General features: G+C 36.9%; 1 protein-coding gene across 2 annotated transcripts in view; it reads left to right on the top strand.

Annotated features, from left to right (window-relative positions):
* The first annotated feature begins 3,729 nt into the window (after positions 1-3,729).
* Positions 3,730-17,223, top strand: part of srpx (sushi-repeat containing protein, X-linked) — a 32,112-nt gene continuing 18,618 nt past the window's right edge. The window contains exons 1-3 of one of the 2 annotated variants that reach the window (XM_015399146.1): positions 3,754-3,929; positions 10,834-10,884; positions 13,867-14,055. In XM_015399146.1, coding sequence (XP_015254632.1) covers positions 3,869-3,929; positions 10,834-10,884; positions 13,867-14,055 — 301 coding nt within the window. In that variant the 5' untranslated portion in view covers positions 3,754-3,868. Of the gene's footprint in view, positions 3,930-10,833; positions 10,885-13,866; positions 14,056-17,223 lie in introns of both variants that reach the window. The other variant, XM_015399147.1, reaches the window with a different exon arrangement.

The raw sequence follows: 17,223 nt of genomic DNA, 5'->3' as shown, positions 1-17,223 counted from the left end.
ACTGTGGTAAAGGGTTTTCTGGTCCATATTCAATAAAACCATCCCCTGTGGGTCCAGGCTGGAGAGCAGAGGTCCGCTTTGCTCTGGGAAGCAAGGATCCAGGATCAGGCCAGGAAAGGTGTCAGTTGGATCCAAATGGTTCTGACCCTAGCAGCACGGATGAAGGAGGCCCCTCTCCTTGGCACACATCCAGCCTCCCACAGACTAAAGGCTCCTGTAACAGCCAATGCAGATTGGAATTTGTAATTTAAACAGGGAGAGGGATTAAAAAAACACCCTGATAAAACTTAGGCAATCCCCTTAACTCTAAAAGATTTAAATCTGTAAAAAACAAAGTAGCATCCAGCCGCAGGTTGCTCATCTAAATTCTACCATTCTTCTGGCTAGGTGGACAAGACCCTGGCTGCCCTTTTCTCTAGGTAAAAACAACAGACTTTAGCACCCAGTGAGACCCATTCCAAAAAAAGTTGGCTTGTACATTGGCCAACAAACCACTCGGTGGGTCCAAGCAGGAAAACCTGTGCCACAGCTGCGATGCGATGGTTGCGATGCGAAGGTTATTTAAAACCAACACCCTTCCTCTGGAGGACAAGTGGGAGTGTAACCATCCCCACTTTGCCTGCTTGCCTTCTATTTTCTGTTCCATATTTTCCAAGTTCTTCTCTTCTGTGTTTTCATCCCCAAAAACAAAACAAGATATTTAAAGCCATCTTTTTTCCATAAAAGCCGTTGAGGGAGAACCGGGAGCCGTTCGCACCATTCGCCCACGGATAAGGCTTCGTTTTTGCCCCAGTTCACCCTCGCAGCAGATAAAACAGAGTATTTATGGGTTATCTCGGTCAGTTGGTCAACATCTTGCTAATTTCTAATAAAAATAATGACATCGTTGACATAGGCAGATAAAACAACTTTGTTATTAAAACCAGGTAAAACCAAACCGTGAAGATATCTTTCCTTCTATCTATCTTCTTAATCGAAGAAGAGGAAGGGGAAGAAGATGAAAAGCAAGTCCAGGAGGAGGATGAAAACTGTGGAGATGAAGAAAAAAATGGAATGAGTAGAGGAAGAAGAAAACCACACTGAGAAAGATGAGGGAAAAGAGGAGGAAGGACAGGAAAAGGAAGAAAAAGATTGGGATGAGAAGCAAACAGAAGATGAGGAAAAAGTACAAACTTAGGATGATGAAGAACTAGAGGAGGGCGTACAGGAAAAAGGTGAGGGAAATAAGGGAGAAAATGAAGAGGGAGAAGAGGAAGAAGATGATGAAGAGGAGGAAGAAGCAGTAGAAGATGAGGGAGAAGAGAAAGTCATAGAGAGTCAAGAAGTGAAAGAAAACTCAGAGAGAAAAAGAAGAGAGGAGCTACAGGATTCGGCTCTTACAGGTTCTTCCTCTTCTTTTTCAGGAGCACCCAGACCAGCTCCTAGGAGCAGACAGAGGAGAGGAAAACAGAAGAACCCCAACAATTCTGCACTGGAAAAACGATCTAATAAGTAAAGATGTTTTTAATTAAGTGTATTTACCCTTACTTTGAGTAGGTAAATGAGAGTTTGCGAATGGAATTAGTATTTTTACTTTTAAAATAAGAACAGTAGATAATATGCACTTGAAATATGACAATGCAATTGTGTTTTCTTATTTTAAGTGTAAATTGCCTTGTTTAATTGGCAAGATGTATCTTTTACCTCCTCAATCCAAGAACAAATGCACTTATTTTAAGAAAAAATGACTTTTCTAGATTTTGATTTGATGTGGAACAATGTTCTGCCTCAGTACCTGGACCTGTACTGACTCATACACTCTCGTCCACAGACTGAGAACAAAAAGGATGTTGTCACTGTTGTGATACACACTGCAATGTGTTTGATGCATGGTCTGAGACCGTCTTGGACTTTAACTGAGCGGAAGTGACCATGTCTGGAGGACATAAGAGTTAAACTAAAAAGGTGTTTGCTCAAACATTTTGGTTTGCCACCTCCTGCAGAAGATGTTGTTGCATTTACTCTCACATTAACAATAAGTCTATATCCTCAATGTGAGTAAATGCAACCAGTTACAGTTTTCAAAGGCTGCAAGTGATACTCTAAACAACACACAACCAGAAAAAAATATATAGAATAATCACACCACCCATAATAATTATGCCTGGCTGTAGTACATATATTTGTACACAGCTAACCAATTTTTTTCTGTACAGTTTTATCTTAGCTAATGGGTATGTCAAGAAAATTACATTTATATTAGATATTTAATTGAAAAAAATATATATGTAAAATACATAGAGAAATCACACTCTGTATTTTTTTTAATAAACCTTTATTTCTGCCGAATATGTTAGTAATGGAATAATTTAATCAAAGATTTTCGTTCCACTTAACGTTCAGTTATTAAACTTGAGTACAGACTATTAAAATTGTATTGTATTATATCATTTTTCTACACTAAATATACACCTACATGGTTTTGGGACTTTGTAAGAAACTGAATTGGGGTATCATCGTAATCAATCTAAAAACCAAATGCTTGATACAGCAAATATATTGCTCCACCTGGTACGAATCTATAACCAAAGGATTTAGCGTGGAAACACACGAGTGTTGTTGCAGTTATCTGCTGCCAGAATCTCCAACCTTTCATATATATTTGCTGCAATTGCTTTTTTCTACCTAGTTATAGTAGAGAATTTCTGCTAGAGAATTTTGTAAAATAATGTGGAGCAGTAAAAATGTGAGTCAAACCCAGGTATAGATTATCAGCCTTGTTTGTAATAAAGCAACAGCAGCCTGAACAGCTATAAAGCTGATGCATGTATAAGAACAATAAACATGTTTGCTCTCACTTGATTGCTTTGTATAATTTGATGTCTCCCTCTCCTCCCATTTGCTTGATGTTAAAGTCATTTCAGTGAACCACTTTATTTTCGGTAATATCCCTGCAGGTTTATTCCTGTTCCTATTGCTGAATGCTGCACAGGAGGCACAAAAGTTAAAGAAAAGTCTTAAAAGGATATTCAACAGAGGAGAATATGTAAAGATTCAGGAGTGCAACAAAAAGATAAACTTGTCTCAGAATAACAGGCTAAATATGTTCTCTATACATAAAAGTACTTGAGAAAATGCAAGAGGATCTATGGAGGGTATCAGGATGATGTTGAAAAAAACCTGCCAACCTCAAGGGATTGGAGCCCATAACCAAAGATGGTCCAAATACCAGTAAAAATATAGACATCTGCTTAGTGACTAAAAAAGGGTTTCAATGCTGTAAGGGAAAAAAATTTTAAATTTGATATTGCGCACATCAGTAACCTTCACGACCCCACTTGGTATAAATCATGACAGAAAAGGGAAGGATGGATATTGAGAGGGATATAAACATTTTTGTCATGCTACTTCTGAATTACTTATGCAAAAATGCCAAACAATTACATTTTTCCAAATCTGGTTTTCTCTTAGCTTTGTGTTGGTATTCTACCTCTTAAAGAGGCCTGTTTCATTTTTGATCAGAAATAAAGATTTTGGTGGAATAATTAGAATTTTATATCTAACTAAAAGTGGCATGAATAATGCTGGGTTTAACTATAGCTTTAATACTGATCAGATTGGGCTCAGGTGTTACTGTATGTCTTTTCTGCAACAGCAATATGATAATACTCTTCTTTTGCTACTGAATATGTGGCTAACCTCAGGCCTTAGCTCCCCCCCTGCCTATTTCTCCTGTCGGTGGATGGCCTGCCTGCTTTAAAGAGAATCCTCCCTTGTTTCTGGAGCAAGAGGCGGGATCTTTGGAAAAAACAGGAATGCGCTGAGAGTTTTCTTTGCAAGCTGTCCTTCTTCTCCTCCTGCCTACACGCTGGAAATCGTCCCTCTTGACATGGAGCCGTGGCCACTGGTGCTCCTCTTCATCCAGCTCTGTCTCTGCTCTGGATATGAAGGTAAGAACTGACAGAGGGCTTTCATTCAAGTTTTATTAAACTCCACTGGGAAAGAAAGAATAATTCAGAAGTGATCCAGGAGCTTATCTTCACATTGCCTTGAGGGGGAGAATGTGAAGCACCAGTGATTCTGACTTGGACTCTTTGTGTGGGACCTTGTGTTGCAGTGTGATCAGTGATTTGAGTTTGGTGAACTGAGGTTGTGTTTACGTGGAAGCTGGGGGTGGAAAGCGGGGGGAGTGCAGTCTGCTTCTGGGGGACTTTTTTTTTGCACAAAGCTCAGGTCTGTTCCTCCACTCCAAGTTCTGAAGCTACTTCTACTTTTTCACACTTTTTATCTACTCAGAGGCAGAAATAAGGGATTTTTTAATTAAAATGAGAACAATTCCACTTTTCCTTAACTGTCATTAGTTTTAACATTTATCTGGAGCAGTTTTTGGGTAGTTTGCACTTATGTCAGTAAGCTTTTTCTATAATTCTATGCTTTGCCTGAGCATCTTTTTTATTGCATTAAATCTAAAAATAATAACATGTTTTATGGATTAAAACAACATTCAAGCTTGACAGAAAGATAAATGAGAGAGCCTGCAGCCTGCTACTAGGAGCAGGAGAGGTATCTTCAAAGCTCCTGTGTGTGGATGTAGGCAGTAGTAGTGGTTATAAGATTGTAGATGGTTAGGAAGCGGCTCTATGATCATGCAGGCTGCAACATGAAAACACACACTGACAGACCTTAAAATTGCTCATGAGACAGATGGGTCTCCAGTTCGTACTTGTGTGTACATGCGTCTGTGTGTTTGAGGTTGTTTCTTTTTTTACAAAGGGCAGTTGGCATTAGCCCTGCTGGTAAACTGTGTCTTTCATTAGTGGCATGTTGGTGCCTGAGTTCACTGAGAGACTGTGATGGAGAAATTTCACATTTAATTCTTTGGCTCTGTTATAGTGGCAACTTTTTCATAGTTTAAACAACTACAAGCTTTCATGTAACGTATTGATATTGTATTTGGTAGATCTTTAATAGGTAGAGCACAGTTGTAAAGTGGAAAAAAAGCAATGCTGCAAAATTTAGAAGATATTGATTAAAATGAAATCAGTTTTATGACTCCTTTCTTTCCATCCCTTCATCAAAAATCACTATAATTCTTTCTAAGCCTTAGCATCTCGGTTATTAAAAAGTATACCTGAAGTGTTGGCAGTCCAACAAACAGGTAAACTGTATTACGGTCAATACAAAAGGGGCTCCATGCACAAATCCACAAATGTGCTACTTTACAGGCAGTTCTTTTGTTTCCTGTTTTTAATTACTGGGTTAACTGATTAATCCTGGTGTGTCTGGCCATGGTTACTGAGGTTAGGCACAACTGGATTAAACTGTTCATCCATTAGGAAAAGACAGGAAACAAAGGAGCTGCCTTAAAATTTTAGAAGGTAGTGGAGTTGTGGATCGAGTCCATATTGCATGCAGTTCTCTGTGATTGTGAAATTGCACATGTAGACTGGGATTTAATGCATTATACTACCCTAATATCTAGATTAAATTGTATGTTTAAAATATGACAGACTGCAAAATGCTACAATCTTTTGCTGTGCCTGCATCCTCACTAAAACTAAGAAAGGGGTGCACATAGCGCCAGATGTAAAGTCCTTACACCGCTTCCTGTCACAAAGAATATACTTTCAAATACTAGGGATGCACAATATAATCGGCCCCCTATCGGTATCGGCCTGTATCGGCCTTAAAACTGAATATCGGACATCGGCCACCCCACCGATATTTAACCCGATATTTGATCAGCTTTTGAGTTTCTAAAGTCTAAAAAAAAAAAAATACTACTTCTTCTTCTTCCTCAAAAACTTATTTTTTACAGACTTAAAAACTTCTAAAGACGAGGGAAAAAATATTGATACATTAAAATATCACGATATCTTCATATGCTGATATATTGCCATTTAAAAACACCATATCAATCTCTTTTACTAATGAAATATTGCTATATGTCTTCGCTATGCTACGAAATCCCCCCAAAATTCACGAAAGTTTGCCATATTTTTATATGTTGATATATTGACGTGGTATCGATCTATTTTACTAACAAAATCTCACAACAAGTTGCAAAATATCAAGAGAGTTTGTAACAGTAGATTTTAAAAGTAAAATAGATCGATACCGCGTTTTTAAAAATCTATTTGATATCAGCATAAGAAAATATATTTGAGTATATTATTTTTCAAAGTGTCAGAAATGGATAACAAAACTGCTATTTTCAATGACTACTTAATTTTGTCCAGCTTTAACATCGGTATCGATATCGGTTATCGGCTACATGAGTTTTAAAATATCGGCATATCGGATATGGCCAAAATCCCAATATCGTGCATCCCTATGCAATACTTCTGTTAGTCTACAATAGTTCAAAATAAATTTAATAAAGACTTTCTGTCAGTGTATCAACCACCCAGACTTTTGGGTTGTTTGGTTCTACTTTACTTTGCATTCCTAGAACAAGAACTGAAAAGGAGAAATAGCATTTAGTTCCTATGCACCACTGATCTGGAATAAACTCCCTAAAAACTGTAAATATGTTGAAACCCTAATTTGCTTTAAATTGAGATGAAGTGGCCTTTGACTATACCACATAAACATTATTTGTAAATTTGCAGTCCAGCTTTCCTTTAATTTTTTATCAGTTATTTTATGATCGATTTTTGTATAATTATCTTATCACTTTTTATTAATAGTTTTGATTCTTCTTTTAATTATTTGTGTTCATGAATTACCTTTATGCCACTGCTGTGTATTTTTTCTATTTTATTTCTTTTCCTTTTTTCAAGTACAGCACTTTCAATTATCTTGTTTCTGAAATGAGGCTGTGTAGAAGCGCGCCTTACATTGAAAATAGCAAAGGGATGGCAAACCAAACAACTTATAAAATCCTAAACAAAAGCTGGTTTCATAGATTGTAAACTACCAAATCTGTAGACTCTCCTGGAGTCTTAAATATAATCAGGTTTCAACCTTTAAAATTAGTGAAAGCTGGATATTCATCCATTTATCATCATTAATTAACCATTTCTAAATTATTTTGAAATGAAAGGTTCAAAAGTAAATATAGAAAAAAATCACTCTGTTTTTCTTTCCTCTAAAATAATAACAGTGTTTAACAAACTTAATAACTGCAATAAAAAGGACGTCAAGTTTTAATCTTTAATCTGTGTTAATTTGGTGTTATGATGTCTTATGTGACGCCCACGTCTGCAGCTAAGGAGTGGTATAAATTCATCTTGCCAACACATGTGGTTGAAGCAGATGGATGCTGATTTAATTCAGGCCAGTTTTGTTACTATTATGAAGCAAACAAACTAAAATACAAAACACCAATATTTTTCTTTTATTAACCAAGTTTTTGTTTCATATTTTATTTTAAGTTGATATTTACATGAAAACCCAGAAAACAGGCAACACTCTTAACTTCTGTGTTCCTTTTTTTAACATTGGAAAGGAATCAAGCAAAAGCTAAAAGGTGCTCTTTTTTGCATAGATTTATTTTTATTTTTTAATGGACAACACACTCTGACCTATAACAGCTGGTCAAGAATGTTGAAGTCAAAGTCCAGATTTAAATCCAATCTGGGACAAAACTTGAACATTAAAGTTCGGGCATTCTCTGTTTAATCTGACTAAAGTTCAACTATATTGCAAAGCAGAATGGGCAAAGGGCTGCAGCTTTATTAATCAAGCAAGGAAGGGTGTGCTTTGATCGCGCAGTGGTTCAAGCAAATGTTGCATATGAATGTGGGCCTATATTTTATTTTAACAACCATGTATTATCCTCCTTTTTACAAGATGTATTGCTTTGTTTGGCTTGGAAACAGAAATTCCTTTAGAAAATATCAAAGTTTTATTGAGGGACATGGAGGATAAAATCCAAGGCAGATAAATACTTTGTTACTGCAATGTACTACCCGTGGTTTTCAATAATCCTTCAGTTAAATTTTGCATTTTTGTGGGGTTTGCTGAAACAAAGCTGTATCTTTATACTATACTGACCAGGCTAACAAATTATCAGTGCCATAAAAACCCTCTTTTATTTAAGGCTGTAATAACAGAGTGTTAAATTAGTTAATAAGAAAAGGACTGTTATATTTTCCGCTCTCTCTGCTGCTTTAGCCTATAGCTATACTTTAATATTTAACTCAAACAAGCTTCCATCAACGTCTAAGTCTTCTTATTAAAAGCGCAGAGAGAGAGGCAAATAGGAAAATCAGGCTCAGTGATTCTAACACTGGACTTTGAGAAGGAGAAAGAAAAAAAGATCTTGCTGTTTCTTCACTCTCAAAGATTTAACTGAGATTTTGGGGACGGATAGGAAGTTGATGCAGGTGGCTTATTTCCCCTTCATCATATTGACAGTTTCATTACCTATGAACGATGAGGAGTCCCGGATTGCTCATACTTGCCTTGAATTTCAGTGAATTCAGAGCTCCTTTTTCAACTCACATAAAGTAAACCAAGTCTATTAAACCTTTTTCCTTTGCTGCAGACACATTTAAACCTGCCCCACCTATTGGCAAGAGTTCAAATAGCATCTTGTCTTGGTATAGAACTGACTTGTGAGTGTGAATAGGAAAACCAAGGGGTAGGACACTGTGTGTAACTAACGTCCATGTAGGTCCTCTTCCCACCCACTGCTGTTTGTTGATCTAGAAAGAAAAGAGAAAGAAAGAGGGCTCACAACCTAAATGTTCTCTAAGCCTAAATAAATCAACCCCTTATATATCAAAGCTACATCATTTTATTGCTTTGTAGCTTCATTCTTTGTCTGCTCTGATAGAAACATTTCTACAGACTGAGAAGAAAGTGTCCAACGTATTTCTTATGTTAATGGGTTTTTTTCAGAGATAGTTTATTAGAATATGTACAGTTATGCTTTTATCTGTTCACTCTAGCTATAACTATTGGTAAGCAGAGTTGCACAAAATGCCCAATATTCAGCGTATATCTAAGATAGCGTAATATTGTAAAGAACTGCTTAGATTAAATATTTGTTTTGATATCATGTTTCCAGGGTTATTAATTTACAGTCTACATGCTAAGATATCCCTGCCCATGACAGGTTAGGGTTTGGTTGCAGTGTAGGTTTGTTGCTTTAAATTTTTGTGCAAGTCTTTAATTTCTCAGAGTACCTTTAATTTAAACTGCAAGCACACACAAACACACACACCCCCGCACACTAAGTCCCCCATCAAGATGCAGAGACTTTGCAATGGTTTTCCCATTAGACTACTAAATCTGACTCTGTAGGTGTTTTTTTTTTACTGTGCTGTTAAAGCTGTGGGATTAATGACTGGGAGCATGTGTGTTTTAGTGTGAGATGAATTGTTGAATTTCATCCAAAACAGGTTTTCAGTTAATGCACAGACTAGTCACAAAAATAAATGGTGGAGAACAAAGCAGAAACAGAACAGAATACTTCTATGAGTACTACACAAAGACCGCATTCACACCACAGTTCGCTCTACTTCACATGTTTAACTCGTACTGTACACATTTCTTCTTATTTTTGTTGCCTTCAGGCATTCTCCATATCTGCTCCAACCTCTGTCTTCCTCCCTCATCACAATTCCTCTCACACTTATCATTCACCGCTGCCACTCATCTGTGTCCTCCAGCGGCCTTGGAGCCATCAGAAATTTCTCCTAGTTTATCAGCTGCTTTCCTTCAGTGATTGTATTCAGAGCGTTTGCTGATTCAGAGCGCTCTATAGTAGGTATACAGTTGACACCAAAAATGTTTGCAGATTTTATATATATATATATCTAAATTGATACAACCTTTTTTTTCTTACTGATATTAAACAAAACTTTTTTTCTTGTTTTGTCATGTATTATTAAAAGAGTTGTTTCTTTTTGCAAAATGCCAGAAAATTACTTTTTTCATATGTGTTTTGAAAGTCTTAACAAATTGTACAATTTCGTTTTAAAATGCATGATTTAGGCCAAATGTTTCAGGTCTCATTTTACAATCTACAATTTTGTCTAATTCTTCCTGCCATTTCTATGTAACTGCATTCTGTTTGTAGGCTGCATTGATGGCACAGATCCTTTTAAACTATTCAAACCAGAAATGTTCCTTCTAGAATGAGATCAAGGCTTTATATGCTTGTCTAGAGGAATGTGGCACCATCAGACCTATTGAAATTGTATCCACAGATGGACCAGACTTGAGGTCCTGATTGATTTTTTCTTTGTATTGACAACACTGAAGAAAGCGTTTTTAAATTGTGTTATTTAAAGTTTCTTGAAATACATTTACAGTTTTGCTTTTATTTCTTCAAATGCTGGGGGAAAAAATCCTTGTATCATCATCTAGGGTTTTTTTTTCAATAAGATAAAATCATAGTAATCTTATAGTATGTAAACTTCTTTATTTGGGTGAAGTAATTAAATGAAAAATGTCTTCATCTTATTATTCTGGCATTTAAAGAAAACTCTTTATCTCTTACTGATAAAAACATAAAATATATGAACTATAATATCAGACAGCAAGGAAAAGAAAAGGGCAGAATCTGTAAACATCTGGTTTCAACTGTATCTCCAGTTCTGTAATAGTCAAACCTTTTCCACTGGAATCAGCATGAGCAGGGGGGCCTCAAAAGGACTATTTGAGTTAAAACATGTTTTTTTTTTAAAGAGAAACTCAATCTGTTGGAAATTCACTGTCCAAAAGGTCCAGATCAGCCCCCCTGTAGTCTGATTAAAGTTTTCTTTGCTGGCTTTATGGGCTGTTTTAAAGCCGCAAAGATCAGCCTGACATGTCCAAGAAAAAAGCTTTAAGATTACTCAACATGTAATCTTGTTATAGCTTTTTTTGTAGATGTCTGTTTTTCTGTTCTTTCACTTTCAGGGTCAGGACACTACGGAGACGACGAGGATTGGTACTCTCGTAACTATAGAGGTGACTATCTTTGTCTTCTCTGGGGCTGTTTTGCTGCTTTAGTACACAGCAGATGGATCCATTAATGGAACCAAGGTTTTGGTTTCTAGCAAGAGCACAAATCCTGAAGCACAGCGTCTGTTCATGAGGTTGTGACCTTAAAACCAAGAACAAAAGGTTAAAGATCAAAATATAATGCTCAAGAAAACCTCTGGATATTTCAAATCAAAAGAAGACAAGAGAGCAGGGCAGTCCAAATCTGGACCTAGTATTTTCATGAGGCTGTGGCATGACCTTAAACAGGCCATGTGTCCTTCAAAGCTCTTCAGTATTTCTGATTTAAAGTTGCCCTATTTTGCAGAGGAGTGGGCAACAATTTATTCCTCAAGTCTGTTATCTCATAAACTTTATTATAGTATTTGCCAAAAAGGCTAGTACTGTCAGAAAACTGTGTTTCTTTGGAGGACCCAAATGCAGAGACGAGTGGGCAGAGGTGAATTTAAGTGGTTTAATAAGATACACAGAAACTGAGGCAGGAATCAAAAAGTCCAACAAAATAACAAACGAACCAGAACCTAGAGAACATCAGGGGTAAACCAAAACTCAAGGAGCCAGGGAAAGACGAGGAAGGCAGACGTTAGACGAGATGTAAGACGAGGATCCAGCAAACAGGAACTGAAGAGGGAGGGCTTTTAAAGGGGACAGAGACAGGGAGAGGGCTAATGAGGGAATTGAAAACAGGTGAGGGCTGAACAGAAAACAGAGCAAGAGAAAGAGGACACAAGAGGGCAGCAGAGGACAACAAATGGAAAACCTGGAAGACAGGAACTAATAAGAAAACAACAACAAAATAATAATCAAATAACTAGGATAAAGAAACATAGTGAAAAGAAAACTAAACACTAGAAATCAAGGAGCAAAAGAAAAACATAACAGAAACAGAAACCTAACAAGTACTACCAGTTAATACCTGTTAATTCTTTATATCTTATGGATCTGTTTGGTTCTCATTGATATGTTTCTCCCTACATCTGATAATCATTTCAAATCATTTTCTGTGAACATCAGGTTTAAAAAACACACACACACAAAAAAAAAAAACTTTTTGAGGCTATCTAATTTTAAAAAAAAGACATTCCAAACATACAAAGGTAAAAGAACAGGAAACATTCTTTAAAAAACAAATTGTCAATGGATGGACCTTCAAGAAAAGAAAATGAAAAGAAAATACAGTAAAATGTTAAAATACCTTGAAACAGCCAGGAGCATGTGATTCCAGAGCACAATAGATTTTTTTTTGTTTAAATAAACAAAATGAAACAAGCAGCACTAAATATTTAAAGAAAGATGGCCTAATTGGATGTGTGATTTACAGTGATAAGGTTTGCTCAAGATTCCCCGCTACCCTTTTACCACAGTTTAAATGAAAAAAAAAACAAAATGACTCCTGCTGAGTTTACAGGAATAATCACAAACTGTTAATTTCATAATCCACATTTACTTTTAACATATCTTTGTATTGCCAACTTTGTAAAATAACACCAGTTGATGAAATCAGCTTGTGATTTAAATTTAATTCAATATCAATAAGGCCAATCCAAGCTCCTTCCTTTCAGTAAAATTTAAACTTACAGTCACTGGGAAAATGCTGCCAAATCACATTTCCACAGATTTCCTACTAACGGAGGCTCATTCCTTATTTTTATTCCAAACGGCCTTTAGCCTATGCTTATGCGTCTCCTTTCCAACTGAGCAGATATGTGTGCTTGTCCTGAGCCAGCAGGAAATAAACTGCACATTTAGATTTTCCAGTATTGAAATGTGAAACTCATGGCCTCTTCAAAACTTGGCAACACACAAAGAATGTTTACACAGCTTTTGGATGGGCTGGTAGTTGACTAAACACAGTCAAATGATTAGTAAGAGACCAGTCTGATGTTTGTGGGAGTATGATCCCTCACAGTTGAAATTTAGAGCTTATGTTCTAATGATAAAAGTAAGATTGCTGTCAGGAATGGAAACTAAATGAATGTGAATTCTTGAAAAATATAAATAATTAGGATTGTTAAAGTGATATACTGTAAATTATTGAAGAAAGGGCATCAAGATATACAACGGGTGAAATAAGTATTGAACATGCCACCATTTTCCTCAGTAAATATATTTCTAGAAGTGCTTTTGACATGACGTTTTTAACAATACATGCAATCCACACATACAAACATATGTGAAAGATAGATGGCCAGAAATTCAGTTATGTGCAATAATGTGGAATGACACAGGGAAAGTATAGAACAAGTGAAGAAAGGGAGGAGCAAAAAGGCATGGAAAACCAAGACACCAACCGAAATCTCTCAGTAATTAGAAAGCAATCTTGCCCCTTGTCAAATTATGACCTATAGAAAAGGTGTGTCTAGTGTCACACAAGAAACATCTCATGATGGGTGAAAGTAAAGAGCTTTCTCAAGACATTTACAATGTTAATGGTGACATTGGTTACAGAAGGATTTCTAAACTTCTGAAGCTTCCGGTGAGCAAAAATGTCTTGTCAATTGCGCCTCTAGAACTATATTTACTGAGGAAAATGTTGCAGTGTTCATTATTAATTTCGCCCGCTGTATACGTAGTTGCGTTAACTTAGAGACCAAACTTGATCAAACTGAAACATTTCTAGTTATATTCTAAAAGCCAAAACTCCAAAAGTACTCCCAAAACATATCGTTAACTCTTTTCATCGAGTAAAGCTATCTTCTGATCTCTCCACTGAGACACTTTTGGATGATTGGGAATCACAGAGAAGGTAATAAGAAATCCACCGTATCAGGCTGCACCATGCTGATCGTTGGGTTTCTTTTTTTTCAGCTTGTGAATAAAATCTTTCTAAGCTTTTTTAGTTTAGCAGGTAAGTGCTTCTTATTGAACCTCTTCAGCTGAAAGGCCAAGTCATTTACCTGCCTCGATGCATCCAGTGAAAACTCAGTGTCCTTTTTTTTCTGCTCTAAGGAACCCCATGGTGTGCGCCAATTAAGCTGAAGCATGGTGACGTAAGCTGCAGAACACCCAGAGGGGAGCACTACAGGAACGTCATGGGGACCCGGTGTAAAATCCGCTGTAAGAGGGGCTATGAATCCATGAATTCAGAGGTGGTGTGTATGGCAAGCAAGCACTGGTCCTCCAACTACGCTTGTCGTGGTAAGGACCAACATCTGCACTCATATTTTATTTTCCTTTCAGAACACCTAGAAAAAGTCTGCCAGTGCACTACACAGAGATAAGAAACAGGGGGGACAGTTAAAATTATTTATCTAATGGGTTATATTATGTCAGGTGTCCAAACAGGAAAATATTTCACCCAAAATGTGTAAAGAAATAATTAAAAGATGGAGGAATTGGTAACATTGCATTATCTATTTTTCTGCATCTGTAGTTGCTGATCTTTCAATAGGCTCATTTAAATATAATTATTTTTGCATTAATTCAACATAAAACCTGCCTATTTTGGATGAAAAGATCCAATTTATTTAACAAAATGAAATATATAGCTGGTTCAATTAAATCATAAACACAGGTTAAAATTTCCATTACATCAATTCTGCTTCAATCCAGTCATAATAAAAATAATAATTAAACTTTATTGATCTCACATTGGAGAGATTTACCTCTGCATTGAACCCATCCCATTGGGGACCAGTGGGCTGCCATTGTGCGGCATCCGGGGAGCAGTGTGGGTTCTAGGGTTTTGCTCAGGAACCCAGAGTCGAGGCTGTGGGGATCAAACCAAGTACTTGCAGCCCTCTCAGTACACAAGTGCACTGCTCTAACCCACTAGGCCAACATTTCCCAATAACATAATGCAGTCAGGTTTAGTTTATTTTGCTGGTTGGGTAAAAGCTTTCCATCTAAGGAACCCCAGCTGAATGCACAGGAAATAATTTCCTTTAGCAGGAGAAAAAACCTCCAGAAGAACCCCTGACTTGGCAGATTTGTTTTACACTCCCACCTGACATAGTGATTGGATTCATCATTACACTAGCCATTGCAGGAAAATCTCCCCATAAAACATTTACACAGGTAAATAGGCTTCTTGAAACTGAAAGCATCCATCCATCCAACTTCTCCTGCTTTTTCCTTAAGGGTTGTAATGGGCCGGTGCCTTTTTTTGGCAGTCTATGGGTGAGAGGCAGGGCACACCCTGGACAGGTCACCACTCTGTTACAGGGTAACACAGAGGCTTACAACCATAGACATACACACGCACACACACACAGAAACACACCCACTCACACCTAAGAACAATTTAGAGATGCCAGTTAACTTAACAGTCTGTTACGTTAATTGGAGAACCCACGCATGCATGGGCAGAACTTGCAAAATCCATGCAGAAAGACCTCAGGAATCGAACCCGGAACCTTTCTGCTACAAGGCAACAGTGCAAGAAACTACCCCACCTTCCAGTTCCAAACCTGAAAATAATGAAATGCTAAAATGTTTGGCCCAAAGTTCTGATCTCAACCCATCAAACCATCTGGGAACAAATCACGGTTCACACACAGTTCACACAGTTAGTCACAGTCCTAATTGTGCCCATAGCTAGAGATACAGGATTAAACAAACATCTGAAAAACAGGTCCTGCTCTGTTATCTTTAATTAAAGGTGTTGATTGCAGCAGCCTGGTGAATTTCTTCCCTCCAGGATGCTGTCAAACTGGAAAAAAAATTTATGAAGCTACTATGTTGAGGAAAAAGAGAAAAACAAAGAGAACATAAAGTTAGGAGGTGAACAAACAAACAAAAACTGTAGAACTAGAGAATAGAGATGGAATGTAGCAGAATGGTGAAAAAGGCCATGTCTTCAGCAGTCTAAGCCTATAGCAGCAAAACCTATAGAGATAGCTCAGGATAACCTGAGCCACTCAGGTTAAAACTGAACTAAAACTGGTAGTTGGTTCCACAGGAGAGGAGCACGGTAACCAAAAGCCTGCCGCTCATTCTATTTTAGAACCTCTGGTAAACCTGCAAATTGGGAGTGAAGAGCTCTGTAAGGAATATTAGGTACAGTCAGATCACTCAAATAAGATGGAGTTTGGTTAAGGCTTTACTGTTTATGCAAGAAGGAGGATTTTAAATTTTGTCCTGGACTGCTGATGAAGGGAAGCTATAATATGAAATATATGATTTATTTTTGTAATTTTCATCAGAACTCTGGCTTCAGCGTTTGGGATTAGCTGAAGACTTTGTACTACAGTTTGTGAACTTCCTGAGGGTAAAGAATTACAATAGTCAGGCATTGAAGTAACAAATGCATGGACTAATTTCTCAGGGTCACCCCTGGATATCCATCCATCCATTATCTGACACGCTTGTCCCAATTGGGGTCGCGAGGGGTGCTGGTGCCTATCTCCGGGCGAGAGGCGGGGTACACCCTGGACAGGTCGCCAGTCCATCGCAGATCAGCCCTGGATAGGATATTTCAAATTATTTGCAATCTTCTGGAGATGAAGAAGGAAATTATAAAAAGCTGTTTGATGTGGGATTTAAATGACAAGCAGTGATCAAAACTTATTTCAGTTTTGTTTGGTTTAAAGGTTATTGCTACAATGGATATAATCAAATGCATAGTGTATCAATACAGCAAAAAAAAAAAAAAAAATTCTTGTGGAGCCACATATACCATTAATGACATTAAACTGAGTAATTATTTGGCTTATTATGCAATACTTGGATCTTCTCTTGACCCCAGGATATTGTAAACTAAAGCTCTGCTTCACCCCATTACTTGAGCAAAATTTTTTCCTTATCAGATAAACATCCTCTTTGTAGATCAGATATTTTGTTAAACATCTAAAGTTCTCATAAGTGAATAAGTCTTGAAAAGGAAAATCTATTTTTAAATGATGAATATTTAATATTTTCAGAGAAAATAAATGTGTTCCTTAGAAAATGATCTGACAAACCGAATGACTAACAAAAGCTATTTTTATTAGGAGAAATGATCAGGTGAGAGGATGTAAGTGAGAGATGAGTAACAGGTGGTGAGATAATCTGAGGTTACTGAAAAAAACAGGGAACGAGAGTTGTCGAGTTAACAGGAAATTTAAGTCAGAAAAGAGAAATTAAAACTAATCTTTTCCATAAGAATTAAAGTAGACATTCAATGTTTAGCAATAATAATAAATTATTCTTTAAAATCTCAACTTACTTGCTTAAGTTTAATTTAGTATTCTAGAGCTCAAACCTATTAACATTATCTAATTTTCCATAACACTTAAGGAGAAAAGAGCTGCTCACTATATAATTCTCTAATCCTTATGCTAACTATAGTATGTCCTTAAGCCAACTATAGTCTGCTTTAAAAGTTAG

This window comes from Cyprinodon variegatus, unplaced genomic scaffold (genome assembly GCF_000732505.1).
Source record: "Cyprinodon variegatus isolate N-32 unplaced genomic scaffold, C_variegatus-1.0 Scaffold991, whole genome shotgun sequence".
In the NCBI taxonomy this organism is placed as follows: Eukaryota; Metazoa; Chordata; class Actinopteri; order Cyprinodontiformes; family Cyprinodontidae; genus Cyprinodon; species Cyprinodon variegatus.
This window is presented reverse-complemented; position numbering and strand designations above follow the sequence as displayed.